Genomic DNA, 27,603 nt, shown 5'->3' with positions numbered 1-27,603 from the left:
TTTCTCTCTCTTTTGTCTTTTCTTTTTGTTTAACATTGCTCCAGAGATCTGTGGACGTCTGCAACCACAACTTAACTGTTAACACAATGACCACTTACACTGTGTGCGGGTGTGTGTGTGTGTGTGCGTGTGTGTGTGTGTGAGTGTTTGTGTTTTCCACTTTGTGTACATTTAGATAGTAGTGGTGGGTAGATGTCAAGTGCATACCCACATGGCAAAGGGCATGTATGCCACTACATTAAATGATTTCACTTCTTTATTTAAATTTTTGCCTGATAAACTACTTTTCAGTACAGACAAATGGTTTTCAAAATGTCCCCGAGTTCATTAAGGGATTTCATCACAGAACCTAGTTTGTGCCGTCTGACAGGCCAGAATATTATAGCTAATGAATATTCTTTTTTGGCCTTGTTAATTAAGCTAGATGGTTTGGAGATACTTCACCAGTTGTTTAGTTAGTTTGTTTTTTTAATCATTCACACTGTTTCAGTCCTTTGTTTTCACTGCTCTCGTGTGTGTGCGTGTGTGTGTGTGCGTGTGTGTGCACGTTTTCTTTGGTCATTCATCCCCGTAGTTAGGGTACTTCTGAAGTTACTGACGCTTTCAAGAGGCCCAGGTAACGTACATACAAGTGCACTTGACATATATAACCCCACCATAGAATTTTGGGCAGCCTCACTGCCAACAACTTTTTGCATACCTGAAGATCCACAAAAGAGCCACAACATTCACAGCGTCAGCCTGCAGACATGTCACTGACACACAAGGTAGACCATTAAATTGAGGAGCATCTTTTGAGGGGGAATCAGTGACGTCTGTGTGGCTTGAATCCTGTCTGATGATCAGTGTACAAATCAACAGCTTAACCAGCTAAAGCATGTCCCAAAGCGTTAACAGATGGTGCTGTGGTGTCCTCACACCCACCCAGGATGTTCCCTTAGAGTTATGTGTCACACTATAGTAATGACACCACAAACAAGATGAGTTGGACCAGACTCTGAGACAATTTTTCTCATATTCATTATTCCTTCCAGAAAAGGAACCAGTCTTGTTTTAATATGTTGTGTGTCAATATTTCTGCCCCACTCTGCCATTCATTAAACAGAGTGTGCTGTGTTTATATACGTCCACATATATATAAAAATGTTGTATTCGCTAAGATTTGGTGTTTGATTCTTTGGTGTAAGCTACTCTACTTTAAACAGAGAAACACTACCATCTAGTGGGTAAACTTGATGTATTTAGTCCTATTTAGTCCTGTCATCTGAAAACGTTTCTGTAACTGCTCCTTATGCTGATGAAATTGGAAAAGATGGCGCTTACCTCTTACTGTTGTTTGCACTGAATCTTATGCAAGCCTACCTTTATATAGACAATTCATATATTTAATGTATGTTGACAGTTTACAACAAAAACAGTAGTGCATCGGAAATGAGAACAAAGTGTGGAAATGCGTGTTGCTGTATCTCGAACCTTTATTTTTACAGTTAAAATGTGCATACATTGTTAATAGAGACAAATGAATTGACATCAATAGTATTCATTATGCAGCTTAATTTACCTTAACATCACGAAATGGGGCAAAACTTAAATTTTCTAATCTACAATTAAAAGATTCAAAGTGACTGATTATCCCTCTACTTTGCATTAGAAAATAATTTAACCCAAACTTTTTAATTTCATGCATTAATATCAGATTAACAATTTAACTTACAGGTTGAATCTACAAAGATTTTCCATGAATTTCAGAATTTGTGCTATATATAGACAACATACATGTTTGCCTCCCTTTTGCATTATTAACTGCAACACTTAAGCAGCATGCACTCCACAAGTTTTGTTGAAACCAAGAGCTTCTATGGATGCCAAGAATGTCTGGCTTTCTCCATCTTCAAAGGCATCCATTTGCTCAGTAGGGTTGAGATCAGGTGACTTAAGGAAGATCCCAGACAGTCAGCATTCATTTGTCCTCTTTGGTATTCAAACTGTTCTCATAAAAGCCACGAGGTGCGCTGGGGTTCATTATCTAGCTGAAATATGACTCTTTTTCCACAAAGAGGGAACCCAAAAGGTGCAGTGTTCATCTGAAAAAATTAGTGCTGCATCTTGATACACTGTTTTATGATTCTCTCACTTCCATTTGCTGCCACAAATGTCTGCCTTGGATTCATAAGTAGGAATATCTTCAAGTCATCCACAGTGAAATGCTGGTATGTCTTAACCAACACATTTGTTGGTTTGGGTTCTGGTCTCTTTATGGCCTGTAATACCTTGGTTTGATGCTCAGAAAGTATGCCTTTGCTTGTTATAAAATCTTTATATCAAACACTTTCACTCAGTTGTTACCATGAGCAGCATTTATCCTAAATATGTAATTTATTCTAGCATGTAGAAATACATACAGCTAAGCACTCAGATTACTAAAATATTACAGAATTTCAGCTGGAGTTGTACAGATCTTCATGTAATTGCTGATTCAAATTTACCAATGAACAGTTTGGATAATACCAGTGTTTTCGAGGAATAAAATATCCGCTCCAAAATTCAAGAGTGCCCTCTTGTGGATGAACCTTAGAATTGCATACATTTCTAAGCATTAACCACATCTGTCTTGCCTGAGTCCAGACCTTTGAATCCATCCACTCCACTAAGTTGACTGATTAACAGAATGTTATGAGCAGGAAATTCAGGCAAACATCCACAATATTGTACATTTCGGCATTATATGCAAAGAGTCTCAGAGGTGAGCAGTACATTCATTATATAGAATCTTACTATTTGCTTGCAATTAGTGCATTTAAAAATGTCTGAAATGAAAGACAGAACTGGATTCAGATAAACTATGTTTTTACTTTCAGAGATCATATCTGATAACTTGTATTGTTTTTACAAGGCTCAGGTAGAGATTTGCTCTTTTACATCTCTTTGAACTGTTAATTTTTTTCAAAGATATAACCCATTCGTTTTTATCGCCTGCCTCTGTGCTACACTTCTTTTGCATACACGAATGCATGTACAGTTCAATCCAAATAATCAGTGATGGAGTGTAGGTTAACTTTAACTTTAACCAATATATTTGTAATCCAATAGATGATTATTTACCGTTATGGGTTGCACAGTAAAGCAACTAAAATGTGCCCCATGATAACTAGCTTCAAAATCAACATAACTTTTTTTAACTGTTCACCACAACACATTTTTTATTAAAGTTTCATTACAATTAATTTGGGCTTAAAGAGCAGGTTCTTTTAGTTACTTCGAACAACTCTCTATCTGATATATTTTGACTAATCTAAATAACCATAAAAAAGATCAGTTTACACTTTGTCAGTAATTCTTTGCAGGCAGTGACTGCTTGAAGTCAGAAGCCTCTTGACTTTAACATGGCCCTAAGATTGGTTATCCCTCCCTGTGATGATATGCCAGGCCTTTATTGCAGCTCTTTCAAGTTGTTATTTGTTCAGTGAAACGTAGCCGATCTGGTTCCATGGTTAAGATCAGGTGAGTGACTCAACCGATCCTAAATAGTAAAAGATGGCTTTCACAGTTTGTTTTGGGTCGTTGTCTATTTACACTCATTTCCTATACTTCCCAAATCTATTGAGACAGCACATTGCTTTAAACTTCCAAGTTCATCTGTCTTATGCTGCCATCTGACACGTAATCAGTAAACACCAGAGACACTGGAAACCAGGCATGGCCATGCAATTAACGTCTCCAAGTGATTTATAGATGTTGTTTTATGCTTGTTTGCTCTCATTAAATCTTAACTTTATAGTGAACTTGGATAATGATAAAACCACTGCTTTAAGAATGTTTTGCACTTGGCTTGTTGTGAAAGGGTTTGTCTTTATCTGGAAACGATCCTGCAATCATCCACCACTATCGTCTTTCACTGACACACTTTTTATGTTTCAAAGTTCACAAGCATGTTCTTTTTTTCTCTGTATTTACGCACACACACCCGTGTGATTTATCCCTCCTCATCCATGACTCATGGCCTGTACGTTGCTTAAAATTTTTGATAATGAAGCCCTCATATCAGTAATAGGAAGCCAAGCTGCTGGTGTTGCTTCAGCATCACTCACTATTGTTAATACTGTTTTACATTAATCATGTTTAATAAGTGCATTACTGTTACTGTAACTAAATTGAATTTTTTTTCTGACTTTAAGAAGAAATATACTGCTAGGAATGTTAACATATAACTACTGACAGCACTAGCCCTAATTTTGATGCAGACTTTTTCATTTTTAATATTCCAGAGTAACTTTTTTTTCCAATAAGGTAACAATACTTCTCTACATCATACGACTTGTGAGAACCTGTCTGAAATGTAACACCCACTATTCTCAGTCTGTTCTATTATGTGCTGTTTAAAACTGGGACATTATAATATGTCTTCCCAGAAACACCTTTCCAGTGCTTTGTTTGTTTTTGTGTTCACTATGAGAAACAGCTCTGCAGGGATGGCTGTTTTTACTTCTTTTTGGAACCATATTTGCTGGTAGGTACTTATCATTAGAAGCATTTTTATAGGAAAGAGCTACAGAGATGTGTGTTTGGGCACTAAAGGTCAAAACTGACATTGGGAGTTAAGTGAATAAAAATTTAACTGATATCCAAAACGCATACATTTAAAGCCACTGTTCTTTAGTTGAAACAAGATTATCTTTGTTTTTCAAGTTGAACAAAAAGAAATAAACAGGAATAGTGTTTCAATCAAAGGCCTGGCTAATTTACCGGTCTGTCCTCAACAACAACTCCTTTATACGACACCTCGTGAGCCGTTTCTGTATTTCTTGTTTTGTGGATTTTTATTCATTTGTACTTGAAAAAAGGCTTCTGAGATTTTCTTGGCCAGTCTTGCACACACTGCCTTTCAAATGTGTTTGACTTGTTTTCAATTATGTCAGGAAATTATCAGGAAACATTTTCCTTTTCTTGCTCTGTGTGCATCAGCTATTTTTTTAAATTTTCCTCTTATGATGAGAGTGATCTGAGGAGAAAAGCCAAAATGTAAAATATATTATTGTTCTGGGTACAACAGGTAAAGCTACTTTAAGACAAACATCATAACTGCCATTCAAACAGCAGTTTATGGCCAAGCCATGCTAACATGTCTCTTTTTTATGGAAATTCATAAGCAGTTTCTGTCCCCAAGAAGTTAGTGAAGTAGCTTCCTACTTTTCTTCACATCAGTGTGTTTTTTTTCTTCTCATGTGAAGTTTAAAAATTGACATCAGTAATGTTTCCACCATGTCATATCCAGTTCTCATATCTCTGAGGTATTCATCTTATTGAAAGTGAATCAATCAATGTGTTTCAGGTTCTTTCTGGAGAGGAACTGCATCTAGGTCATCAGGTCATCATCTCTCCAACACAGGTCATCAGTGTTTCTCTTAACCTCCCTTAAAGGGAAAATATGTCAAATTAATATTGATGCACTGCAGCAGCTCCTTTATCCCACCTTAAACTTTTCAGTTTTAAAGTAACAGTAACAGTTTTAAAATCAAAAGATTTCCAAATAAATGTTTTTGTTTTCCTTTTTCTGGTGTGTCCATATTGCTGTTGGCGCCACTGCAGATTCCACATGACACAAATGTGACAGAATATAACACCAGGAGAACAAAAAGCTCTGTGTTAGGCTCTGCTAATGCTGTAGACTCTGTGAAGACTCTGACTGCCACTCACCTCTCCTCTCTCAAGCAACTGATATCAGAGTAAAATCCCAGGTTGTGAAAACTGTGCCTCGTCTCCTTACTCAGTTCCTCCCAACATGAACAAATTTAGTCTCAGTTGAAGATAAACTGAGCTGAACCTGCCTCTACATTTTTGTGGTTTGGTTCCCTTTGCAACCACACTTAAGAACTAAACTTATATCTAGTAAAACTGCTGGCTGTATGATTTTAAGTTTACATTGTTTATCTGTCATGGAGTGACAGACCCTGAAGCCGGATAAAATCTTCAAACACAGGTTGACAGAAGAATAACTGACTTTCAGGGATGTTTTGTTGAGAGCTTTCATTGGTTTCCTTTCAACTGCTCTTACTCAGGGCAGATATTGTTTGACATGTACATTTGATTTTAATATATATATGTCAATTCAATTTACTGTTTATTTAACCAGTTGGTCCCTTGACATATAAAGCTCTTTTTCAGGAGAGACTAAGGAAACAAGCAAGATCAAATGTATATTAGAAAGTTATCATGAAATTACAATCAGCATATATTCAGTACATAAAAATGAACATTAAACACACATCATCATGTAAAATATCTGTGACTTTTCAAGAAAAACAGCCTCCCCAAAATTCATTCAAAATTCTAACTTTAGCCACCATTGCTTTATGGAAAAACTATATCCGTGCTTTTGTCTGCAAGCCATCAATGACACACCAAGTCACAGACAATACAGTGATGAGTAAGAGGCTTTGCAATTTTAATGATACACAAGGATGCATGGACCTCTGAATCAAGGCTGTGTAAAATGAAGGAATATTCTAATGACCACAGTCAACAATTACAGGCGAAAAGGAGGCTTCCACCAGTGTTGTCTTGGTTATACTTGTCTTAGAACAATATAACTGTACCCTTCCACTCAATTAACCATCCATTTTCTATACTTAATCCATCGGTCGGGTCGTGGGCGGGGCTGGAGCCTATCCCAGCTGTCATTGGATGAGAGGCGGGGTACACCTTGGACAGATCACCAGTCCACACAAAGACAAACAGCAGCACACACACACAATTTTAGAGACACCAATTCACCTAACATGCATGTTTCTGGATGGTGGGAGGAAGCTGGAGTACCTGTAGAGAACCCACACATACATGGGGAGAACATGCAAACTCCACACAGAAAGGCCCCGTGATGATTAGATAATGATCACGTCACATAAAAATGTGACACAACTGCAAACTTTGTTAATTCTGTATAGTATGCAGTAAGTGAAATGCAACCTAAAACTCTTGCACTGACTGTGTTATAGATGGAGAATGTGTATTTACAACAGTATAGAAGTGAAGCCCTGACCTTTGAAGTAGTCATCATGCATAAAGTTTTCAACTAGAAGACTTTTTTGTTTGTCTGTCTGGGTATCTACAAACTCTAGTTTGAATTTAAGGTGCATGGTTTGGAAAGAAAGTATTGAAAACCTAATATTTCCATACACTGAGTATGTCAGTGTATGTAACTTCTGACATGTACAACGTAGAATCTTGAGAAGTCAGAACAAACATGTGAATCCATAGAACAGTTGGCGTAACTTATAAAGAATGATAAAGAGGATTTACTTTTAGCCTGTTTAACTTTACTTTTCTTTTACAGTTCGCTTGAGTCTCCGTGGATGCATTACACGAACAGTGTCGGAACACTTTAACATGTGTAGAATATAATCAAGGCTGTAAAATCAAAGCAATCCAACCAAAAACTCTGTCTAATTAACATAGTTAATTGCACACATCAGACATTTGATCGGTGACTTCGGAAACTGAAGTGTCCTCTACAGTTAGATTATGTCAACATGATGAAGCATGAGTCTGACTTTTTTTTTTTTTTTTTTGAAGAAATGCCAAACAACTTGCACACCACCCAACTAATCAATGCTCAGCCAGTCTAAAGGTCACTGGCTGGAACCTGTGTATTGGTTTTGTGCTGACTTTACTATTTGTTGTTTAATCATCAGCAAACAATGATGAAAAACACACAAAGACACAACCACTTCAGCAGTTTTATTTTGAAATCAGTAAAGGAACGCAGTGGTATTTCAAACTTGCAGCACCTTTTAATAACAAATCTGGTATGAGTGGATTAAAGGATTTAAGTCTGGAGAACTCAGCAGACTTTTGATGATTAGGGTTTCAGGGTGAACGGCTTTTTGATCTTACAGCGAAGTGAAACACAGCAGAGGCTATTGTAACAAAAAGGAGGTTAAAGTCCTTGTATTTGTCCTCAAGGTTCTCATGTCTTCTTTTCTTCTCCTTTTTTCTTTGAAAGTCGGAAATCTTCAGCACTGGAGAGGAGTCAGGACTCTTTTCCATGCGAATAGTGGGAATGAAGAGAGTGACTTCCTTGAGATTTGATCATCCACCAGCATCTCACAACTTTGAATTATTTCCAAGATATTTATGTAAACAGAACTGTACACCTTTTTCTTTCAGTCTTTATTATTAATGTTATAATCTTCTTAAAGAATGAATGTCAAAGTATTCCTAAATAAATACTTAGTGTTTAGCTATCTATTAAAGATTAACTTCATCACCTTCGAACAACCCTGTTGCAAACCGTTATTGGCGATTAGCTCCACCCACTAAATAGATAAACCAATAGAAACACGTGGTCTTCACCCTCACCCTCCCTAATGGTTTTTTCAGTGAGCGTGACGAAGCTTCTCTTCACAGGCGCGGAGGAAGGTTTGAAAGCTTTAATATCTTGTGGTAATTAAAGCAGATCCGAGCAGCCCTGACTGCGCAAAAATGGCAGAATCGGAAATTCTAACCGAGGAGGACAGGGAATTTCAAAAGCTTGTTGCGCAGATTGGCGGTAAAGAGAGGATTTATCTGGTCAGTGATGCCTGCAAGAGTATAGAGGTGGACGGAGATGACGTTGGAATATTGCAAGAGTTCATTCGTGACATGTTTCACAACAGCAAGCCTGCGATCGTTAAAGGGCAGCCCCGAGGCTCCCCTCAAAGCGACGTAGCAGGTGAACATCTCTGCATGACTGAGACCGAAAAAAGCAAAGACATACCTTTGCCCGTGACATCCAAGGATACGGTTTCGAAAGTGGACAGAGGGAATGAGGAGCAGCCAGCGCTCAACGCTCGGATAACAGCAAAGAGGAACGTCAATATTTACAGCACGAAGCGAAAGATAGAGTCTCCTGTCGTCATCTTCATCTTCAGACAGGCATTTATCTGCCAAAGTTCAAACGTGGTGTGCCTAAAAGAGATCTTGAAGGACGTAAAGGCGCGAACGAAACGTGCCTCAATCTCCCGACCGGCTCTGGTTGGATTAATACGCGCGTCTGAGGAGAGCGCCGAAACGCGTCAGTGTGCTCAAGTGCTTGAGTGTCTGATGCGCTCAGTATTTCATAGACATTCACCAGAGACTATATGGGTCGGCTCCTTCATCCCAAAGACAGAGTCCACGGTGCTCAGCATCAAGAAAAATACCTGCAAAGTCGTTTACGCATCTCAAATAACAGGTGTAATAACACTGAAGTTGTTTTAATCAAAATATGAGAGAAATAGTTTGTAGAAATTGAGTATTTTTGCTTTCTCACACATGCACGTCTGCAGTGCACATTTGTCAGTATGAAGTTTAAAACCTGATATATCAATTTGTCATGGGATCATTAAGTATTATACTGAGCTCATGGTTAATCTTTACAAATGGCAAGGTCATTGAAAACTCACTAATGAGCGGCAGTGAACGTCCCCGCATGAATATCTGGTAACGAGCTGTGGTGCTCAGTGTCATGTAGGTCAGTCTGTGACATTCACAAGACTGCACATTTTTGCTTACATTTTTTTTCTACCCAGACATGGCTGCAAAGGCCACCGCACAAAGGGGGCTTTCATTAAACCAGGCGCTTAGATAAGCTGCCAAATTGTTAAATGCTTATTATTGCCTTTCAGATAATACCGGGGATAGAGGGAACACATCTTTGTGGCCATTCCAATGTTGGTTCAGGCCTCAGAGAAGAACAGCCAGAGGCCAAAACAACAACACATCTTCAAACTGCAGGCAAAAAGGTAGCAGAAACCCCCCCAAAGTTCACCCTGACAGAGCTGGAGCATTTCCTTTCCCATAGGACAGTTTCTTTTTTCTATTCTTTTTTTATGTCCTTCCTTTTTACCCATTGACACAAGCTTATATTATTCAGGATTGTCCTGCGTTTATGTTGGTTAACATGGCTAACAGACGCAGACAAAAGCAAATATAGCCCCCCTTCAGTGGCTTCTTTTGGTCATTTCACGCAGCGCTGTACTTTATATTTTTGATCATAGCCAAAAGAAACAAAAAAAGGGGGGGGGGTGGGAATTCATACTTCTTAAATGCAAACAAAGCTGCTTATTTCAAATTGTCTAATGCTGTATCAATGTAATTAACCTTAGTTTTACTCTAAATCAACATTTCAAATATTTCAGGCGAAGCTGGAAGCGTAGAGGAAGGAATTCCCCTGAAAACCAGCATCTTGTCAGCTGAACCTCATGTGAATGGATGAGCCGTTGGAGAGCACTACTGATTGCTGTTGGAACACATCACTGGCTGCTGGACTATCACTGTGGATTGTCATGTTTTCACTGTGAATGGAAAAGTTGGCTTCCTGGTATAACAGAGCCTTACTGCATATTACACAGCTTCTTGGTGCTTGAAATCCCACCTCTGTGACAACACGTTTTCCATCCTGACAGTTCCTGCTTGACATACTGCCCTGTACATTGTTTTGGCATCTGTGTATCTGGCATCAGTTCAACATCCAAGTTTATCATTTCCTTTGGACAGATTTCTGTCAGATAGAAATTTGTATGTTGACTTATTAGACACTGACACTGCATTATTGTAACACTTGATAGTTTAAAATGTGCATAATCAAGCACATAAGTGGAAAAAAGGTCAACAGCAGAACTCCAAGTTCACTCTGCATTAGCTGGTTTATGCTCATTTTAATTAACATTTATCAGGTAGCCACTGAAGCACAATATCAGCTGACGTTACAGAGGCCTTAAGGTGAACTGAGCTTTATTACCTTTACCTGATTGTAAAAATACAGCTTCAATGCCCAAGCAGTGTTGTTTTCAATTCATAGGGTATATATTTTTTTCTGTTGTACTATATCTGAGGTCTGTTCTAAAGAAGCTCTACCTGCTGCATAGAAAACTGGAACGATAACATCTTTTAAAGGGTTTTCCTGTTTAATTGTCTCAAAAAGTTATATATATATTTTCATATTTCTATTTTGATTTATTAGCGCTTTGTGCCTTAGATAAAGACTGTTGATAGCATTAGCAGCTCTGTAATTTTTAAACTATTAAATGCACTCATATAAAAAAAGCAAAGGAAAAAAAATGTTTCTTTGGGTTTTTTTTTTTCATTTCCTTAGATAAAAGGTAATAAGAATCCACGTTTCATTACAATGGATTAAGATATCACCTCTTGGTTAAAGGATCAAAATATGAAACTTTCTGCAATACATACCTAAAACAAGTGCTAGGGGATGACCAGGCATGCTTGCCAGTTGGTAAAGCAGAACATTAAAGTATTTATGTAAGTTACTGATCTTTCCATTTATACCAATAAACACATCTAAACTTCAGTGACTACGTGGCTTTGTTTTTTTTAAAAAAGAAAAAAAAATGCTTTTCTTTCATCAGACAGAAGAAAAAACATTTGGAAAATCAGATGCCTGATGGAAATAAACACTGCACAAAATCTATTTCTAAAAAAAACAATAGGAAATTCTTCATGAGATAGGTGCCTTTGTTATCATGTTTATAAGAAATAGCACTACTTTTTTTAGCTAAAAGAAAGAAAGACAATTTAAGCAAACTATACATAACTGTACATAAAAGATCCCATAAAGAACTCTCTCTTCAGAAATCAGAAATTTTATAATATTGGTAGACATTTCATCATAGACAAATAGCATTTCATGAAAAAGAACAGTTTCATGATAGGCTTCTGAGGAAATGCCGGTTCACAAACCACTTACGTTGAGATAAAATATTATAATATAATAATAATGTAATATAACAATTGATTTTAGATCTGTCCAGAGTCTTAAATGCACTGTATGATGATGCTGATACATAATGCTTCAAATGGTAATAACACGATGAATATTATGTTCCTGTGTGGTTTTATAATCAGGCGCAAAAAAGGTTAGCCAAGTTGCAGGTCCTTTAGAAAGGGACGTGCGGCATTGAAGAAAAAGAAATTAGCAACGGCTGCGTTTGGTTCGACTACTGAGCATTTATTACATATACGATAGATTTTTTACTTTCGTTAACTCTCCAGAAATCGTGCGGAATTCCACCGTCGAATCAAGATCGTGGGGCTGAGGAGGGACTAAAGAACCAAGCATGATAACATCTGCCGGTGAGCCATGGAAAATGTCTTTATTTTGGTAGCCGCAAGTTTAGCTAGCTGCCATTGATTTAGCTGAGTCACACAGAGGTAGCATGTAGAGTTTAGCAGTTGTCTGTCTGCCGTTGAAGGCAAATATTATATGCCGACTATGTTTAGCCTAACTATATGCGCTTGTTGTAAATAAAATGCTGTTGTAATTATGTAGAGCGTAAATATTGGAGTTTAAATTAAGTTATAGTTCTAGCAGTGCTAAGACTCCTGTACTAGCTATTAGTCATCAATGCTGTGTACAGGATCCTGACTACTCTGATTGTTTTGTATCTTGGAAATGATACCCAAACATGAACAACTATTTTATAGTTGACCTGGAATTCTTGCTAAAAACATTTGCATTTTTTGTTATTATTTCCTTTCGCTTTGTTATCACAATGAGTTTGTTTTTAAGTCGATTTAAATATTAAATGTTTTTTTTTTTTTTAAATCTCTGAATTTTTGACAATCCCTTTGAGTAGGTAAACTTGTAGTTCCTAGCACCTGGCACATACCTTCTTGTCGATATGATTGCTTATACTGTACTGGCTAATGTAAGTTAAGAGGGGGATAAAAGTGATCTATTCTTACTAAATCCTATCTAAAGTTTTCCTAAAAATACAAGCATTAATGGGGAAAAACATCATATACTGTATGCGACATACATATTGTGTTCGGTATTATTATTATTATTATTATTATTATTATATTTTCCTGTCTTAGATTATTTTTATGAATTTAACAAGCCTATGTCTCTTTTTTTTTTCTTTTTTTTTTTTTTTCAAAGCGGGGATCATTTCACTCCTTGATGAAGAGGAGCCACAGCTCAAGGTAAGAATTAATTGCACAGTTGTGCTAGGGCAGATGTGTGAAGATGTGAAAGTATGTTTTCCAAATAATGTAAAATTCACACAAATGTTCAGACACTGACTCATGATGTCTTTGATAAGGAGCGACTGTTAGTGACTTGGGCATCTATGATATACCTAAGGCAAACCATTACGGTAAAACTAATTAATAACTAAACGCTGCCTGTCATGGCACTATGATGCAGGCAATTATTGTATGGCAGCAAATAAATGGCTTTATTTATCTTTGACTCATACGTTTGTGCTCCAGTACTTTATGGAACAAGAAAACAAGAGTTTGTAGACTCGTCTAGATTACCAAAGTGATATTCAAATCGTCATCATTTTAAGTACTTCTTGTCCACATCCGTCAGAGGCTTGAATAGTTACATAGAAGTTGGAACTTAGTACCGGCTGCATCTTCAACATGGGCCTTAAGTGTAGATGATCAACTATTTTGAAGTATGCACTATGACCGAAGTTACCCCAAAAATATTTTAAATGTCTGTAAATAAATGTGTTCGCCTTACTTTTGTCTCACTTGCAGGAATTTGCTCTGCATAAGCTCGACTCCGTTGTAAATGACTTCTGGGCTGAGATTTCAGGATCTGTAGATAAAATGTAAGTGCTGCTCGATGATCTTGGAAATCATAACTGATGTAGAAATGCACGATAAAGCTGCATTAACCTAAGATGATGGTTGTTTTAGTTTCAGTATTTGTAGTAGTGCAAAGCATTGATTTAACACAAAGGATTCAGGACGGTACTTACACACTAGATGAAATGCTACTGGTCAGTGTGATGTTGCTTCACAATTTCAATTTCCTGTTCTGCATATTTTACCAGCTGGTATGATTAAGCAGCATTTTTTTGTGAATTTGGCCCCTAACCAGATTTACTAGAATTATTATTTTATTTATTTTTATTAAATGTGGAAAATTACCTCAATTTTAACTATTTACATTCAGTAGTGACACACAGATACGTCCTCCAAAAGCTGCTTTTCAGTCCTATGTAACCATCTCTTGTCTACTCACAGCGAGGTCCTGTATGAGGATGAGACTTTTCGGAGCAGAGCATTTGCTGCCCTGGTGGCCTCAAAGGTTTTCTACCATCTTGGAGCCTTTGAGGAATCTCTAAACTATGCTCTTGGTGCCGGAGATCTCTTCAGTGTCACAGATGACTCCGAATATGTGGAGACCATCATTGGTAAGGAATGAAATAAAGATAATGTTGTTTGAATGCTGTTGTTTTGCATCATTTAGCTGGTTTTCTGTGGACCTGGGGAAAATGAAATGGATATTTACTTAAACCAAATGGTTTGATTCAGAAGTTGATGTATCCCGTTCTCTGCTGCAGCCAAATGCATCGACCACTACACAAAGCTGCGAGTGGAGAACGCTGAGCTTCCAGAGGATGAGGAAAAGAAAGTCATCGACCCCCGTCTCGAGGGAATTGTCAATAAGATGTTCCTGCGTTGCCTAGATGATCACAAGTACAAGCAGGCCATTGGCATCGCCCTGGAGACCAGACGTCTGGACATATTTGAGAAAACCATCTTGGAATCAGTATGCTGACACTTGTCATTCATTTATATGCTTAACAAAGGATTGGTTTGAAATATGAATCTTTTGCTGAATAGCTCTAAGTCTTGCAAGAATTGTTATGATAGTTTGCAGTGATCGCTAAACTTATTTTGGGTGACATTGACTTATTTCAGAGTGCATAATTTTTATAGAATTCTCATATTAAAAAAAAAAAACTGAAAAACAAGCTAGTGTTTTGATTGCTGTTGTTCATTGTAATTATTTTGTCCTTTTCGTAAAATTTGGTCAATAATTCTCGATTATTTCTTTCCCTCCTATATAGACTGATGTCAGTGGCCTCCTTGCCTACAGCTTGAAGGTTTGTATGTCCCTGATGCAGAACAAGAAGTTTCGTAATGAAGTGCTGCGGGTGCTGGTCAAACTCTACATGAACTTGGAGAAGCCTGATTTCATCAACGTCTGCCAGGTAACCACAACATTGTGCAAGCTTTTTTTATGTTTCATCTCCCAGATATGAGGCTCCCTCCCTTAAGCTGTCTATATTTCTGAACAAAGATGACCAAAACCATCAACATCATGCAAGTCAGAAAAGTCTATAAGAGAACACTGTTTAAAAAAATAAGACAAAAATGTCATATTTAGTCTTTTAGTTATCATATATGATCATCTATTTATCAAGGAAAATGCTACAATGTTATATTTTTTTTAATTTCGTATCAGATATTATGATCCACTAGGAGTAACGGTTCATTTCAAGGTGAAAGTAAATCAAGGTGTTTTCAGTTGATGTGGTCATAATCTACTTTGATTGTGTGGCCTGTTTTCTTTAAAGAGCCTTTCGAACAAAGTCTGAACTTCACAAGATGATTGTAGAGATAAATCATGACACAGAAGTTTTAAAAAGTGGTTGTTTTACCAAATAACTGTGCATGGCAGGGCAGCGAGAAGAAAGCCTCTGATCTCCAGACAGAACATTACATCCCATCTTCAGTTATCTAAACAGTCTGTCGGTCGAGACCAAAATATTTAGTTTAAAGGAATAGCATTATGATCAGAGGAATGAAAACCTTGTATTCCTGTATAAGAACCAGATCCCATCTGGGAAACATGGTGTCGGTAGTATAATTTTTTTTGTAAAAGGACCAAACTAGATGTTTTTGTTTCTCTTTTTCTACTTCATGAAAAACAAATTATTAAATATGTTTCACTTCATACATACGTATATATGCTGAAACTTCTAAGCTAAGGCACAGTTGTGCATCTGCTTTGTCAAACAAATTGATCTGTTCTGTTTTTCAAATTTTAATTGTCTGAAACTGTTCAGATGGAAGAAAATTTAGCTTTTTAAGGGAGATATTGATGATCTGCTCAAAGTTTTTAATAAATGAAAAAACTGAAACATTATCTGCTTTCCATATTAATTTCCTTTGGGGTCATCTTTTGATGTCGTAGTATTTGTATGTTTTCTGTTGTATAGTAGTTGTGTGTACTGATTTGTATTGTGCACGATTGTTGCCCTAAATACACCGATTTTATATATTTTCTCATCTGCCGGAGCCTGATATCGCTCTCCAATTTTCTCCCACTCCAGTGCCTGATATTCTTGGACGACCCGCAGGCTGTGAGTGATATTCTGGAGAAGCTGGTAAAGGAGGACAACCTGCTGATGGCCTATCAGATCTGCTTTGACCTCTACGAGAGCGCCAGCCAGCAGTTCCTCTCCACTGTCATTCAGAACCTGCACACCGTTGGAACTCCTATCCCAGCGGTGCCAGGTTCTACAAATACAGGCACTGTCCCCACACCAGACAAAGACGGGTAGGAGGGGATGTAGAAAATAGCAACACAACTTCTACCCAGGCTCCAGCCTGATTCATGTTTTGGTTCATCTTCAGAAGGCTTTTGTTTATTTTTTCTGCAAGTAGATTAAACCTAATTACATTGCAAGAAAAGGCTTTGTTTGTTAATCTGGGAAAAAGGTCACAGTTCAAGTTGAGATTATTCAGTGTCAGAATAAGCATTTGTTTTAGCACGCAAGGGAAATATTCAGTTTAAGTAAACTCTTGTTTATTTGTAGATTTTTGGCCCTTTTTACCCAATGAACAGTAGATCTGAGGCTGTTAATTAGAATAAACTTTGCTTGAGAGTCACTGGTGCAGAAAGAACGCGGTTGTGTTTTTCTGTGTGTTACAGTGATGCAATGGAGACAGACGACAAGGCCGGCAGCTCCCCTGCTGGAAAGGCAACGGAAACGGTATGGGACTCAGACTTTGTACTGCAGCCTTTTTTAATCGTCTGAGTAGAGCAGCGTTGATGTAGTTGTCGTCATCATGTTTCCTCTCCGACGTTTTGTAGAAGGACGAGCCTAAAGACCAGAACGCCAAGTTGGTAAAGATCCTTAGTGGGGAGATGGCCATCGAGCTGCACCTGCAGTTCCTAATCCGAAATAACAACACAGATCTAATGATTCTTAAAAACACAAAGGTGATTGGTTGAGAAGTAGATGAATATGTTCACAAACAGCAATTGGTAAACGGTCATTATCAAATGTTCTGTGGTCATCATGAGCAATTTTTCTTTCCCGCTCTGTGCTGCAGGACGCGGTCCGAAACTCGGTGTGTCACACAGCCACGGTTATAGCCAATTCTTTCATGCACACAGGAACCACGAGTGATCAGTTCCTCAGGTAAGAGGACTCTGCCTAAAATGCACAGGGATTTTGAAACGAACATTCTCCTTGTGATTTTGACCAAAGTTTTTTTTTTTTTTTTTTCTTGTTCTTTCAGAGAAAACCTAGAATGGCTAGCAAGAGCTACCAACTGGGCAAAATTCACAGCCACAGCAAGCCTTGGTGTCATCCATAAGGTAAAATAATTTCACTGTATGCGTAATGCAACACAAATTCTGACAAAACAAACTTTTTAGTCTGGATTGTTTCAAGTTTCACGTGCCATTTTGTTTTTCAGGGTCATGAGAAAGAAGCGCTCCAGCTAATGGCCACTTACCTGCCCAAAGACACCTCCCCTGGCTCCGCCTACCAGGAAGGAGGAGGCCTGTATGCGCTGGGACTTATTCATGCCAACCACGGTGGGGACATTATTGACTACCTGCTCAGTCAACTCAAGAATGCCAGCAATGATGTGAGTGATTTATATTTCTAGTTACTGGACATTTCTTGTCCAATACCAATTCCTCTGCATATAGGTTTCGTTAGAGACCAGCCGCTAGTTTAAGTCACTGAGTCAGTTACTTTGTCTTCTCTCTGACGGTGTGTTTTTCTTTCTTTCTTTCACAGATCGTCCGTCACGGTGGTGCCCTCGGTCTGGGTTTGGCTGCACTTGGCACAGCCAGACAGGATGTTTATGACCTACTAAAGTCAAACCTTTACCAGGATGATGCTGTCACTGGTAGGCCCCTGACAAGATTATTAATGAGAGAAGTTTCAGGATGCCTGTCCTTTTTTTGGCTGTTTTTTTTTTGTTTACAAAACATACTATAAGAACAAAAATGATAAATCCGTCATTTGTATTTGGACATCCTGACATGCATAGCCATTCTGTCGGGCTTAGTGAGGAAAAACAAGCTGTGTTCACAATTTAATGTGACTTCTCAGGTGAAGCTGCAGGCTTGGCTCTGGGTCTGGTCATGCTGGGCTCCAAGTCGGCTCAAGCGATCGAGGACATGGTGGGTTATGCTCAGGAGACGCAACACGAGAAGATCCTACGTGGCCTGGCAGTGGGAATTGCCATGGTCATGTATGGACGCATGGAAGAGGCTGATGCTCTCATTGAAAGCCTCTGCAGAGACAAGGTATGACTGTTCTCAAGTTTTCCACGAATGGCCTTCTCTATGTTTTTCACAGAATAGACTTCAGAATAACGAAAGAGATTGGTGCCGCCTATGTTTTTAACTTATTACATCTGAGACTAAACAACCTTAATTACCGTATTTTCCGTGCCATAAGGTGCACCTAAAAGTCTTAAAGTTTCACAAAAAAACGGACGTGTGCCTTATAATCCGGTGTGCTTTATGTGTGCACCGGATTCCAAAATCTGTCACAGATACCGCCATTTTGAATTTAGCGTGAGGAACGCCGAGCATTCATCGGGGCATTAAGCCCCCTCCGCATCACTCACCGCTCTCCCTTCGCGCCGCTCACCGACACGTTCACGTTTGCCGCGCCTCTTCGCTCTCGTACAATGGAAATGAATGGCAACTGGCCTCTTCCATCGCTTGCTTTGCGTTCGGTGTCAATCCAGGGTCAGGCGGATCCCAGCCATTCACTCTGAATGGGGCGAAGATTGTATCGAGCTGGTACTTAGCAATTGAATCTTGTCATCAATGCTTTTGCCCATGTCCCAGTGAGTGCCTGTTCTTCAGTCTGAGTTGGGTGATGCAGACCGATGTGCAGTTTATAAGTTGTAAAAACGACCGTCGGACCATTTCCCGCTGACACAGGGACGTAATAGTGCTGGCAGCGATAAACAAATCAGAGAACATTAGGTAATATGTACGCCTTATAATCAGGTGCGCCTTATGTATGGGATAAGTACAGAAATGGACCCCATAATTGAGGGTGCGCTTTATAATCAGGTGAGCCTTATAGTGCGCAAAATACGGTAATTTCCCAAAGAGAGGGAAATGCCAAGAGTATGAAAAGACTTTTAAAGGACCTTCCTTCTCATTAAGTTTGCTGCTGCAGTCTGCAGATGTTTGATTTATTGAGTACTCTTAAAATAGCAGATTGTGTTTATTTCATGTCACAGGTGAGGCTCTTCCTCTTTACTGTGCCAGGTTTCCCTCCAAGGGCTAGATTTGGAAAATGGCTCAACCCATGTTGATTTTAGCGACGCATCCAGACACCCTGCCTCAAAGCTCTGTTTTCTTTCACTGTCTACGATAGGACCCCATCCTGCGACGATCTGGTATGTACACCGTAGGAATGGCCTACTGCGGCTCTGGGAACAACAAGGCCATCCGACGCCTGCTACATGTCGCTGTGAGTGTTTCCTTTTGCCCATATTTAAAGCACTTTCACTGCAAAGAGGGCAGGTTTATCAAGCCCGTAGTGAATCAAATTCCAGGATCCAAGACTTCACAACTGTAGCTGACTTCATGACTAATGCTAATTATTTTAGAACTGCAAAAATACGTTTCTGTTGGAAGTAACTTATTTGATTACGTAAATTATTCTGCATACATTATGAGAGACATTTCACTTGAAGCCAGCCTAAGTTTATTTGTTTCAATAATTTGAATGAGCGTGGTGTCCTGTAGGTGGTGCTGTCTGCAAGCTAGATGTGTGAGAGGGTTTGATAATGCAGTTTATCCCTATTGCACTGAACCATGAGGAAACTATAATAAGACTGCTTTGCTTATCTTAATTAAGGTGAGTGACGTGAATGATGACGTCAGAAGGGCTGCTGTGGAGTCCATTGGCTTCATCTTGTTCAGGTAGGAGCCAAACGTAATTCCTTGAGCTGTGAGTAGCCTGTTTTTGACATTTAGAAAAGGCTTTGAATGTGAGGATTTAGGATAAAATTAATCTATTTACACAAAGTCAGATTTTTTGATCCGAGCTAACAAACAGATCAGTTCTTAGTATAATTCTACCTGTGCACAAAGCAGAGTCATAACTTTCTTTACAGAGGCAAAATAGTGTTTTTTTGTTTTGTTTTTTTAAATGAGTTTTTATTATTGTCATCCTTTTTATTTATTTTGTATGTGTGTGTAATGTGGAACCACACAAATTTGGAACTTAGACATTGTAAATTGCAAATTGCTTTTAGAAAAATTCATGAGAATGTTCCAGGTCCTCATGGAACGAGCAAAATGTCATTTTCACCTAGCTATCTCTCTCACACACACACACACACACACACACACACACACACAACCCCAGCTATTTGTAGGGATTTTTCATGATTACATTATTGTGAATTTATCCATCAGAGACTGAATCGTGCTTTAATGGACCACCTAGCTAGTGCACAAATATCAGGGAGTGCATGTTTAAGCCCAAAAAAGGCTGTGATAGTCTGTGTGATCAAGTGGCAGCTTGTTAAACCCTATATTTAGAAAGACTTGTGAACCAGTGTAATTCACATCGTCTGCACTTTTTTAACCCACATGGCTCGATAATGCCTCCCTCTGCTTCTCCTGCATGTGGACAAACATACATGGGAAAACTCTATCTTGTTTCTGCTTTTAATTATAAATCAGCAGAGCTGATTGAAGCTAGATTTAAAGTATAAACTTGAATATGTCTTCTGTGTTCTTCCCGAAAATACAAAAAAAAAAGGCCGACTATAAATAAATGCACAAAAAAGAAATTGCTGCCTGATACACATCCGTTGCATTTTCCCACTTTGCCCATTCAAATCTACACAGATTTATTCATTCATTAATTTTTCTCAGAACCTGCCATCATTTTTTTTAGTAACAATGATAATTTGGTTTGGACAAATTTGCCTTCTAAAGTAAAAGAAAAGACCAACAGTGAAGCGCAATGTTTGAAATAGTTTCAGTTTTCTCAGGTCGGAAAATTTTATTAAACACAATTAAGTTTCCATTGAATCTGTGTTTTGTTCTTTTGTATGTACAAACTGTTATTCGCCAACATTTCAAAACAGCAGGCTGCGATACACGAGTGCTTCCCAAAGCTCCAGCAAATGAAACGAGTGTCGTTCCAGGAGTGCAATGAATTTGTCTTTTGCAGAAGAAACTTGAGCGATCGAGTTGTATTGGCTTGATCAAATATAAGCGTGTGGTCTGAGATTTTTTTACAGCATTTTTAGACAGTCCAAGTTGAAAAGATCAGCATGGGAATATATTATGTACAGCATTCAGAGACTTTCCAGGTTGTCGTGCCTGCTGCCTTTATTTTGTGGCAGAATAACCTGTTATGTGGGATATTCTGGTTATCTTGGAGGCCCAACTAGACACCTGAACACTCAAACTGTCTGTCATGCTCAGAATACACATTATTGATATTTCCTGTTGTTTTTTTTCCATGGTATGGTCACAGAGGTTGTTTATTGGATTAAAAGTAGAATTTTATGTAAATTAAAATGTGCAGAATTAAACAAAAATTTTAGCTTCTGTTTTTTTTTTTTTTTTTGTTGGGATTAATGGACCAAAAGTCCCAGTCTTTATTTTTTCCTTTTATGGGGCAAAGCTTTCTTTTAAAAAGATTGAACAGCACCATGAATTTGAGCCACTTCCATTTAATTGGGTTTATTATTTCTATATCTCTATACACAGCTTACATGTTCGACCTGCTTAAAGTCTTCATTTTCAGTCAGAAGTATCGTGTCCAACACCACACCACCGCATGACTGTGCAGGCGCTTGCTGGCGTCTCAGTGGACTCTGGTAACTCACTGCTCCAATGCCATTCGCCATTCCCCGCTTCACGAACAGTTTTGAGTTCTCTGCCATGGTAGATTTGAATGAAATCCCCGTAAGGGTCCAGTCTGCATTCGTCGCTCTCGGATGGCGTCCCGGCCTGTGGCTTGATAAGCTTTTGTAATTGCAGGTCATGTAGCGTGTAAATGCTTCCCTGAAGGTTTTGTTGAAAAGGGTGTAGACCAGCGGGTTGATCCCCGACGACACATAACCCACCCATACGAAAATCTCCATCAGGCGGGAAATGACATTGGTGTCACATGTTTTGCACAGTGCAGAGGTGATGTTCGTTATGAAAAAAGGGCACCACATGACGACAAACAGCAGGAAGACTATGCCCAGCACCTTTGATGCACGCTGCTCATTGCTCAGAGACTGCATTGACTTCTTGCCCATCGTCGACATTCTGCGAAAGGAAATTTCGTCTCTTGTGAGAGCGTTTGTGGCTGCTGCGTTCGGTTGTCCTTGCATTCTGGGAAGTCTGTTATCCAGCATGTTCATTTGCTCAGCTTCAGCTTCAGCTTCAGGTTCAGGTTCAGTCATAGTTTGTTCCCTTTGAAACACTGTGGAGATCGTCGGGGGGCTGAAGCGCTGAGTGACCTTCGACCTGAGCAAGTAAACCTTTTTGCGCAACACCTGCACAGTAAGTAGGTAGATGACCATCATGATGGTCAAAGGGATAAAAAAGGCGGTCAGGGAGCCAAATATGATAAACTCCTTGAAGGTGTCTGGTTTCAGCAGACATGTGTGGTTATTGTTGAAGGTGATGTTGTTGGGAAGATGGTAGTTCTTAAGGCCCTTTATTGGAATTGGGATTGCGATACCTGGAAAATGACAAAAACAATTAATCCTGGCAAACGGTGGGAATTATTTTGTCATTTTTGTTACACTGAACAGATGGATTCAGCACTGAAAATCAAACTGTTTTACATGGGAAGAGTTTTTGTCCCCATCTGAAAGGGATCATCAGCCTTCAGCCTTGCACTTAACCAGTTCAACATTTAAAGAATGATTCATCATGTTAATTTTTTGCTGTCATGTAAGACTTGGTGGTTTTTGTTGGCATTTCATTTTTAATGTCTAATGAGCCGTGAAAACAGAGCAGCTACACAAGATGTATGGGCTGCTGGTGCAACTCGTGAAATTTGATTGAGTTGTGCTCTCACTACATGGTCACTAAGCATGCCAGCACCACCCTGCCCCTCACTCACACCATTTCTTTCCCATGTGCTGTTTATAAAGCATTTCCTTTTACCGACTGGCAAATATTTTTGAGTTTATACACCAGGTCTGCCATGGATCTCATATGAAAAGGTTTGAATCTTTCTGTGCAAAGATTTAATCAAAGGAAAGGTTTCTTTCATCGTTTGAAATACATTTGTATGAAGAAGAGAAAACGGAGTTAATATGCTTACAAATGGATATGAGCCACACCAGTGCAATCTTGGCCATTGCTTTGGCTCTTGATTTATACTGGCTGTGTTGGATTGGCTTCTTGATGGCAATGTAGCGATCCAGTGAGATGGCACATAGATGCATGATGGATGCGGTAGAAAAAAGCACGTCGAGGAAAAGCCAAATGGGGCAGAGGAACTCAGGAAGAGGCCATCCAGAGTCTAAAGAGAAGATGAGACGGAAATGGATTAAAACGATAAACTTTTGGCATGTTCATTAGTTATCTGTGGTAGTGACTCTGCAATTATTATCTAATTGAATGTACATGTAGAATTTGGTCTTACTCGCCACCGGTTACGGGAGATATCCCACAATGGCAGTGTATTAGAAGTAGCACTCGTGCACAAGATTGGTGTTTGTTTATTTCTGTGAGAAATGTCTTTACTGGAAACGGGAGGCTTCAGTGACTGTTTATGGAGCTAAAAGATCTTTATGGAGATTGTGGCTGAGATTGTGCTCAGCAGTTGTGTTTATTTTGAGTTCCAGGCATAAAACTGGCAAGAAATAGTTCTGGAAATATTCCTTATAACTTTGTTTTAACACGGTCCCCGTTTGTCTCTTCCATGCACCACTCGTCTCACTGGGGGAATTTCTGACTCACATTGCATTAGGTTTCGTGTGGAAGGTTTATTCATTGACAAATACTACAGCAGATTAGCGGTACCTGTTTAGTGAAATGTTTATTCACGTTCAATAAACATCGCAGCTTTCAAGGTCCAGCTTGCTGCAGACAAAGGCATATTTTCATTTAGTTGGATTAAAAAGGAGAAAGCTGAAGCCTCTGATCTGTTTAACATACAACTAATACCTTTTCTGTGTTACCCAAGCATTTTATCTCAAACGTAGTTCTTTAAAAAGGCACGGAGCTGCTTTTGTTTTTACTATTCTTACCACTTGCTCTTGACAATATCCTTGTTTCATCATATAAATAGTCGCAAGGGCAATGCATCTGCAGCAGTTTCTGGTTACACAAGGCTGTCGTTGGTGCTTTGCATCGTTTGTCTGAACAATGCGACAGCTTCAGCGTGTAGCCACAGACGCACAAAGAGACACTGCACTGGAATATTTGTTGACTTAACTAGACTGTAACCATACCTGAATTGTCTGAATTGACATAATTCACACTCAAATATCTCATCGAGTGGGTTTTTACCACTTGGTTAGCGTTGCTTAACGTTTTCTGACCCCACAATTTCAAACTGAGACACTTGGAGCAGCCATATCCACTTGGACCAGACTTTGATGCATAGAGATAGTCCTCACATTGATTTTTGTAGTGCTTGTTGTGTTAGAAATAGCAGATTGTTTGTACTGTTTTAGTGGTGATGACCTGCAAGTCAAATAATGTCAGCGTAACCTTTCCCGTGTCAAATGACTGAGAGTGTTTAATGTCCTTCAGTTTAGGTGTGAGGCAGTGATCCTCTTTCTGGCCGTTTGCCTGTCTGCATTGTCGTTAGTCAGCTCTGCTACGCTTCACACAAACCTTATGTAGACATTGAATGTGTATGTTTATGTCTCCCTGACCACCTCCTTCACATCGCAGCACTCTGTGCTCAATCTCTCCTAATTGGTGCATAATGACAGCTGTCTGGGTCGAGCAAAGTAATCGGCAGTTGAAGAGAATTTCTCTTTTTCTTGCTGCTCGAAGATTAAAATGACCGATTCACACTTTGATATAACATTTGACTATTATAATATTATTTGTTAATCAGTTAAATTCAATTTATCACTCCTTAATCTGCCAAATCCAAAGGTACATAAATTGCATTTTAATAAATCTCGCTTTTTAAGAGTCTGAATCAACTGTTTACGAATTATGAAAGAAAATTGATTTATTAACCTGTTAAACAAATTCATTGTAATGCCAAAGCCTTGCCAGCAGTCATACGTTTTAACAACAACCCAATCTAAGCGTGAGCATCGTGCACACAGACATTTATTTATTAAACTTAAATGCAACTATGAATTAATTCTGCATATCTTGTGCATTAAGATGGACAAACCTAAACCTTGATGATTGACGCAAAGGCTACAGTCAACCGTGTGACACACCATCCTCCGGCCTCTTTGTGATGGATATAATTATGGTCTGGCTCATTAACCTCTAACTGGATTAATGAAGAACACTGGCTTCACCATCACACGCAATTTTGTATTAAAACAGGGGGAACAGAAGTGTGCAGCTGTATTTACTCAATACAGTTACTGGTATTGAAGTAAAAAAAAGTTTTTGTTTGCATATTCCTCTGTCTGTTAGACAATAGCTGAGTCCAAGCTGTGCAGCTGCTACCACAGCAATGCCAGAGATCGTGACATGTTTGGCATCTGCTGCCTCTTGTCATGTAACTGTTCTTCTAGGCAAATATGCATGGAGATGCTCTGTTGTATTTTGGACAATAAGAAACTATTTATATTCCCCATTTTGTTGGTTTTAAAGCAATGTTTTTTAAGTATTTATTTGTATTTCTTTGTAAATTTATTTAGTGGATTATTTCCAGAGATTTTTTTTTTTAATATCTGTCATTTTTTCAGGTGTTTTTACTTGTTTTTGTTGAAATGACAGTTTGTGATAATTCTATTTTAATGTCATCCTATCTAGAAAACTGATTTGGGCAAAAAGACAAATTACTCCTCATAGTTTTAAGTGTTCATTGCTCTTTGGTAATTGTAAAGCTGTTGGGGTCCTAATACAAGGCCTCATGCTAAACTTACTGTAGAGTATAGTGATGAGCGCAATTGGCATCACTAAGAGTCCCACCAGCAGATCCGCCACAGCAAGTGACATCAGGAAGTAGTTGGTGGCATTTTGGAGCTTTCTTTCAAGCGACACGGCAAGAATGACCAGGATGTTTCCCCCAATAGTGGGAATGATGACCATGACTATGAGCAGGGCAGCCCATCTCAGCTGAATCTCAGGCACATCGCCTGCACGTGAGCTGTTATCGTCGAGTCGTGCCACGACTGGCTGAGACATGTTGCTGCTGAGATGACAGCGGGCCTGAGCGTGTGTCTGGGCTCTGATCTTTCTGGCGTTGGACACTCGGTCAGCATGGTCACTGGGTCCCGCAGGCGAGCGTGCAGGGTATGGTGCTCAGGGTTGGGTCATAAAGTGCATCATCCCTTGCACAGTATACAAACCAAAACGAGCGGCAGACAATCAAAGATTCACTGTTTGAAAGGTTTCAAAAAGAAAAAAAGAAGCAGATCCGGTGCAATAAACTCCAGCGTTAGAATAATCCCACCACGAGTCGTACTTCCACTCTGAGATGTTCACAGGAGTGCTCCCTCTCCCACGCAGCTGTCATCCACTGCATCCCCTTGAAGTAAGAAAAAGCACTGTTGGAGAAACGGCCAAACCGTGTTACCTGTTTGCTTTAATTTGTCTCAATGGTGACATAATAATGTGACGTTTATAGTTACAAATGAGGAGGCTTTTTCCTGTGCGATGGCCATTATTCTTCATGGCAAAGTTGTTTTTTTTCCCTCCACTATATGGTAGCAATCATGGCACTCAAGCTTTTACAGTTTAACTGATTTACGATCAGAAACAACTTCCTCACAGGTATGTCTTATGTATACATTGTAAAGTTAATGTTTTGCATAAAAAGTAGTCGACAAAGTGCTTTTTAAAATTTTTTCTTAATAAAGATCATTTAAATAATTTCAAATTAATTCTAAATATGCAACACTGGTGAGGTTAACATGAAACCTTTAGATTTTATGATATAATGGGGTAAAAATCTGTGAGAAGCAGTTTTATGCTCTTACCTTTTTTTTTCCAAGGGAACGTTTGCCGAGCTCCTTTGGCATTTCAGTTGTTGAGTATCTTTACAAGCTCCTTTGTGTGTTAACGCTCACAGCCTCGTTGGGAAAACGGCGCACAATGCCCGGTGCGTTTCAGTCTATGCGTTCCATGTAGATAATATCTTCGATCTCCTTCTACTCGGTCGCTTTTCTGTGCAAGAATTTAACAGAATGCCCTCCTGTAGCAGCGAAGCGATCCATGATGCGGTCTCTGCTTTGATTCCAGATGTTGGGGGAAACTCTAGTCTTGCTTTGCATCACCTACTCTGGGCACAGGTTTAAAACTTTCAGATGTTGTGCCTCTCATTCCTCCTCTCTGCTTCTTGTTCACAGCCTGTGATCAGTTCGCCCTCTCTCTTGTTTCATTTGCTGTCTCAAACCCCCCCTCCCTCCCTTTCTCCCACCCCTCTGGCTTCC

At 39.0% G+C, this 27,603-nt stretch overlaps 3 protein-coding genes across 6 annotated transcripts in view; 2 read left to right on the top strand and 1 right to left on the bottom strand.

The window, feature by feature from the left end:
* Positions 1-8,354: 8,354 nt before the first annotated feature.
* LOC140311819 (uncharacterized) lies at positions 8,355-11,328 on the top strand. The gene is made up of 3 exons (XM_072389367.1): positions 8,355-9,208; positions 9,642-9,758; positions 10,155-11,328. The coding sequence occupies exons 1-3, from the start codon at positions 8,479-8,481 to the stop codon at positions 10,229-10,231; spliced, it is 924 nt and encodes a 307-aa protein (XP_072245468.1). The 5' UTR covers positions 8,355-8,478; the 3' UTR covers positions 10,232-11,328.
* A 579-nt stretch (positions 11,329-11,907) lies between these two features.
* psmd1 (proteasome 26S subunit, non-ATPase 1) overlaps positions 11,908-27,603 on the top strand; it is a 32,395-nt gene continuing 16,699 nt past the window's right edge. For all 3 annotated transcript variants that reach the window (XM_072389374.1, XM_072389372.1, XM_072389373.1), the window contains exons 1-16: positions 11,908-12,105; positions 12,914-12,957; positions 13,522-13,595; positions 14,014-14,183; positions 14,334-14,542; positions 14,844-14,987; positions 16,113-16,339; positions 16,715-16,775; positions 16,877-17,005; positions 17,119-17,207; positions 17,308-17,386; positions 17,488-17,661; positions 17,817-17,928; positions 18,135-18,331; positions 19,425-19,520; positions 19,911-19,975. In XM_072389374.1, the coding sequence (XP_072245475.1) occupies positions 12,090-12,105; positions 12,914-12,957; positions 13,522-13,595; positions 14,014-14,183; positions 14,334-14,542; positions 14,844-14,987; positions 16,113-16,339; positions 16,715-16,775; positions 16,877-17,005; positions 17,119-17,207; positions 17,308-17,386; positions 17,488-17,661; positions 17,817-17,928; positions 18,135-18,331; positions 19,425-19,520; positions 19,911-19,975 (1,886 nt within the window). In that variant the 5' untranslated portion in view covers positions 11,908-12,089. The remainder of the gene's footprint in view (positions 12,106-12,913; positions 12,958-13,521; positions 13,596-14,013; positions 14,184-14,333; positions 14,543-14,843; positions 14,988-16,112; positions 16,340-16,714; positions 16,776-16,876; positions 17,006-17,118; positions 17,208-17,307; positions 17,387-17,487; positions 17,662-17,816; positions 17,929-18,134; positions 18,332-19,424; positions 19,521-19,910; positions 19,976-27,603) is intronic.
* htr2b (5-hydroxytryptamine (serotonin) receptor 2B, G protein-coupled) lies at positions 21,676-27,306 on the bottom strand. 2 transcript variants are annotated; one of them, XM_072388680.1, is made up of 4 exons: positions 27,151-27,306; positions 26,095-26,718; positions 23,343-23,543; positions 21,676-22,751 (listed from the first exon to the last, which is right to left on the bottom strand). In XM_072388680.1, exons 2-4 carry the CDS (start codon positions 26,354-26,356, stop codon positions 21,775-21,777), a joined length of 1,440 nt encoding a protein of 479 aa, XP_072244781.1. In that variant the 5' UTR covers positions 26,357-26,718; positions 27,151-27,306; the 3' UTR covers positions 21,676-21,774. The 2 variants fall into 2 exon arrangements, with proteins under 2 accessions (XP_072244781.1, XP_072244782.1); XM_072388681.1 differs by lacking the exon at positions 23,343-23,543.

The sequence above is a fragment of the Leuresthes tenuis genome, unplaced genomic scaffold (genome assembly GCF_036924035.1).
Source record: "Leuresthes tenuis unplaced genomic scaffold, fLeuTen1.0.hap1 SCAF_7, whole genome shotgun sequence".
Lineage (NCBI taxonomy): Eukaryota > Metazoa > Chordata > Actinopteri > Atheriniformes > Atherinopsidae > Leuresthes > Leuresthes tenuis.
Note: the sequence above shows the minus strand (reverse complement) of the source record. Positions and strands in the feature narration are given on the sequence as shown.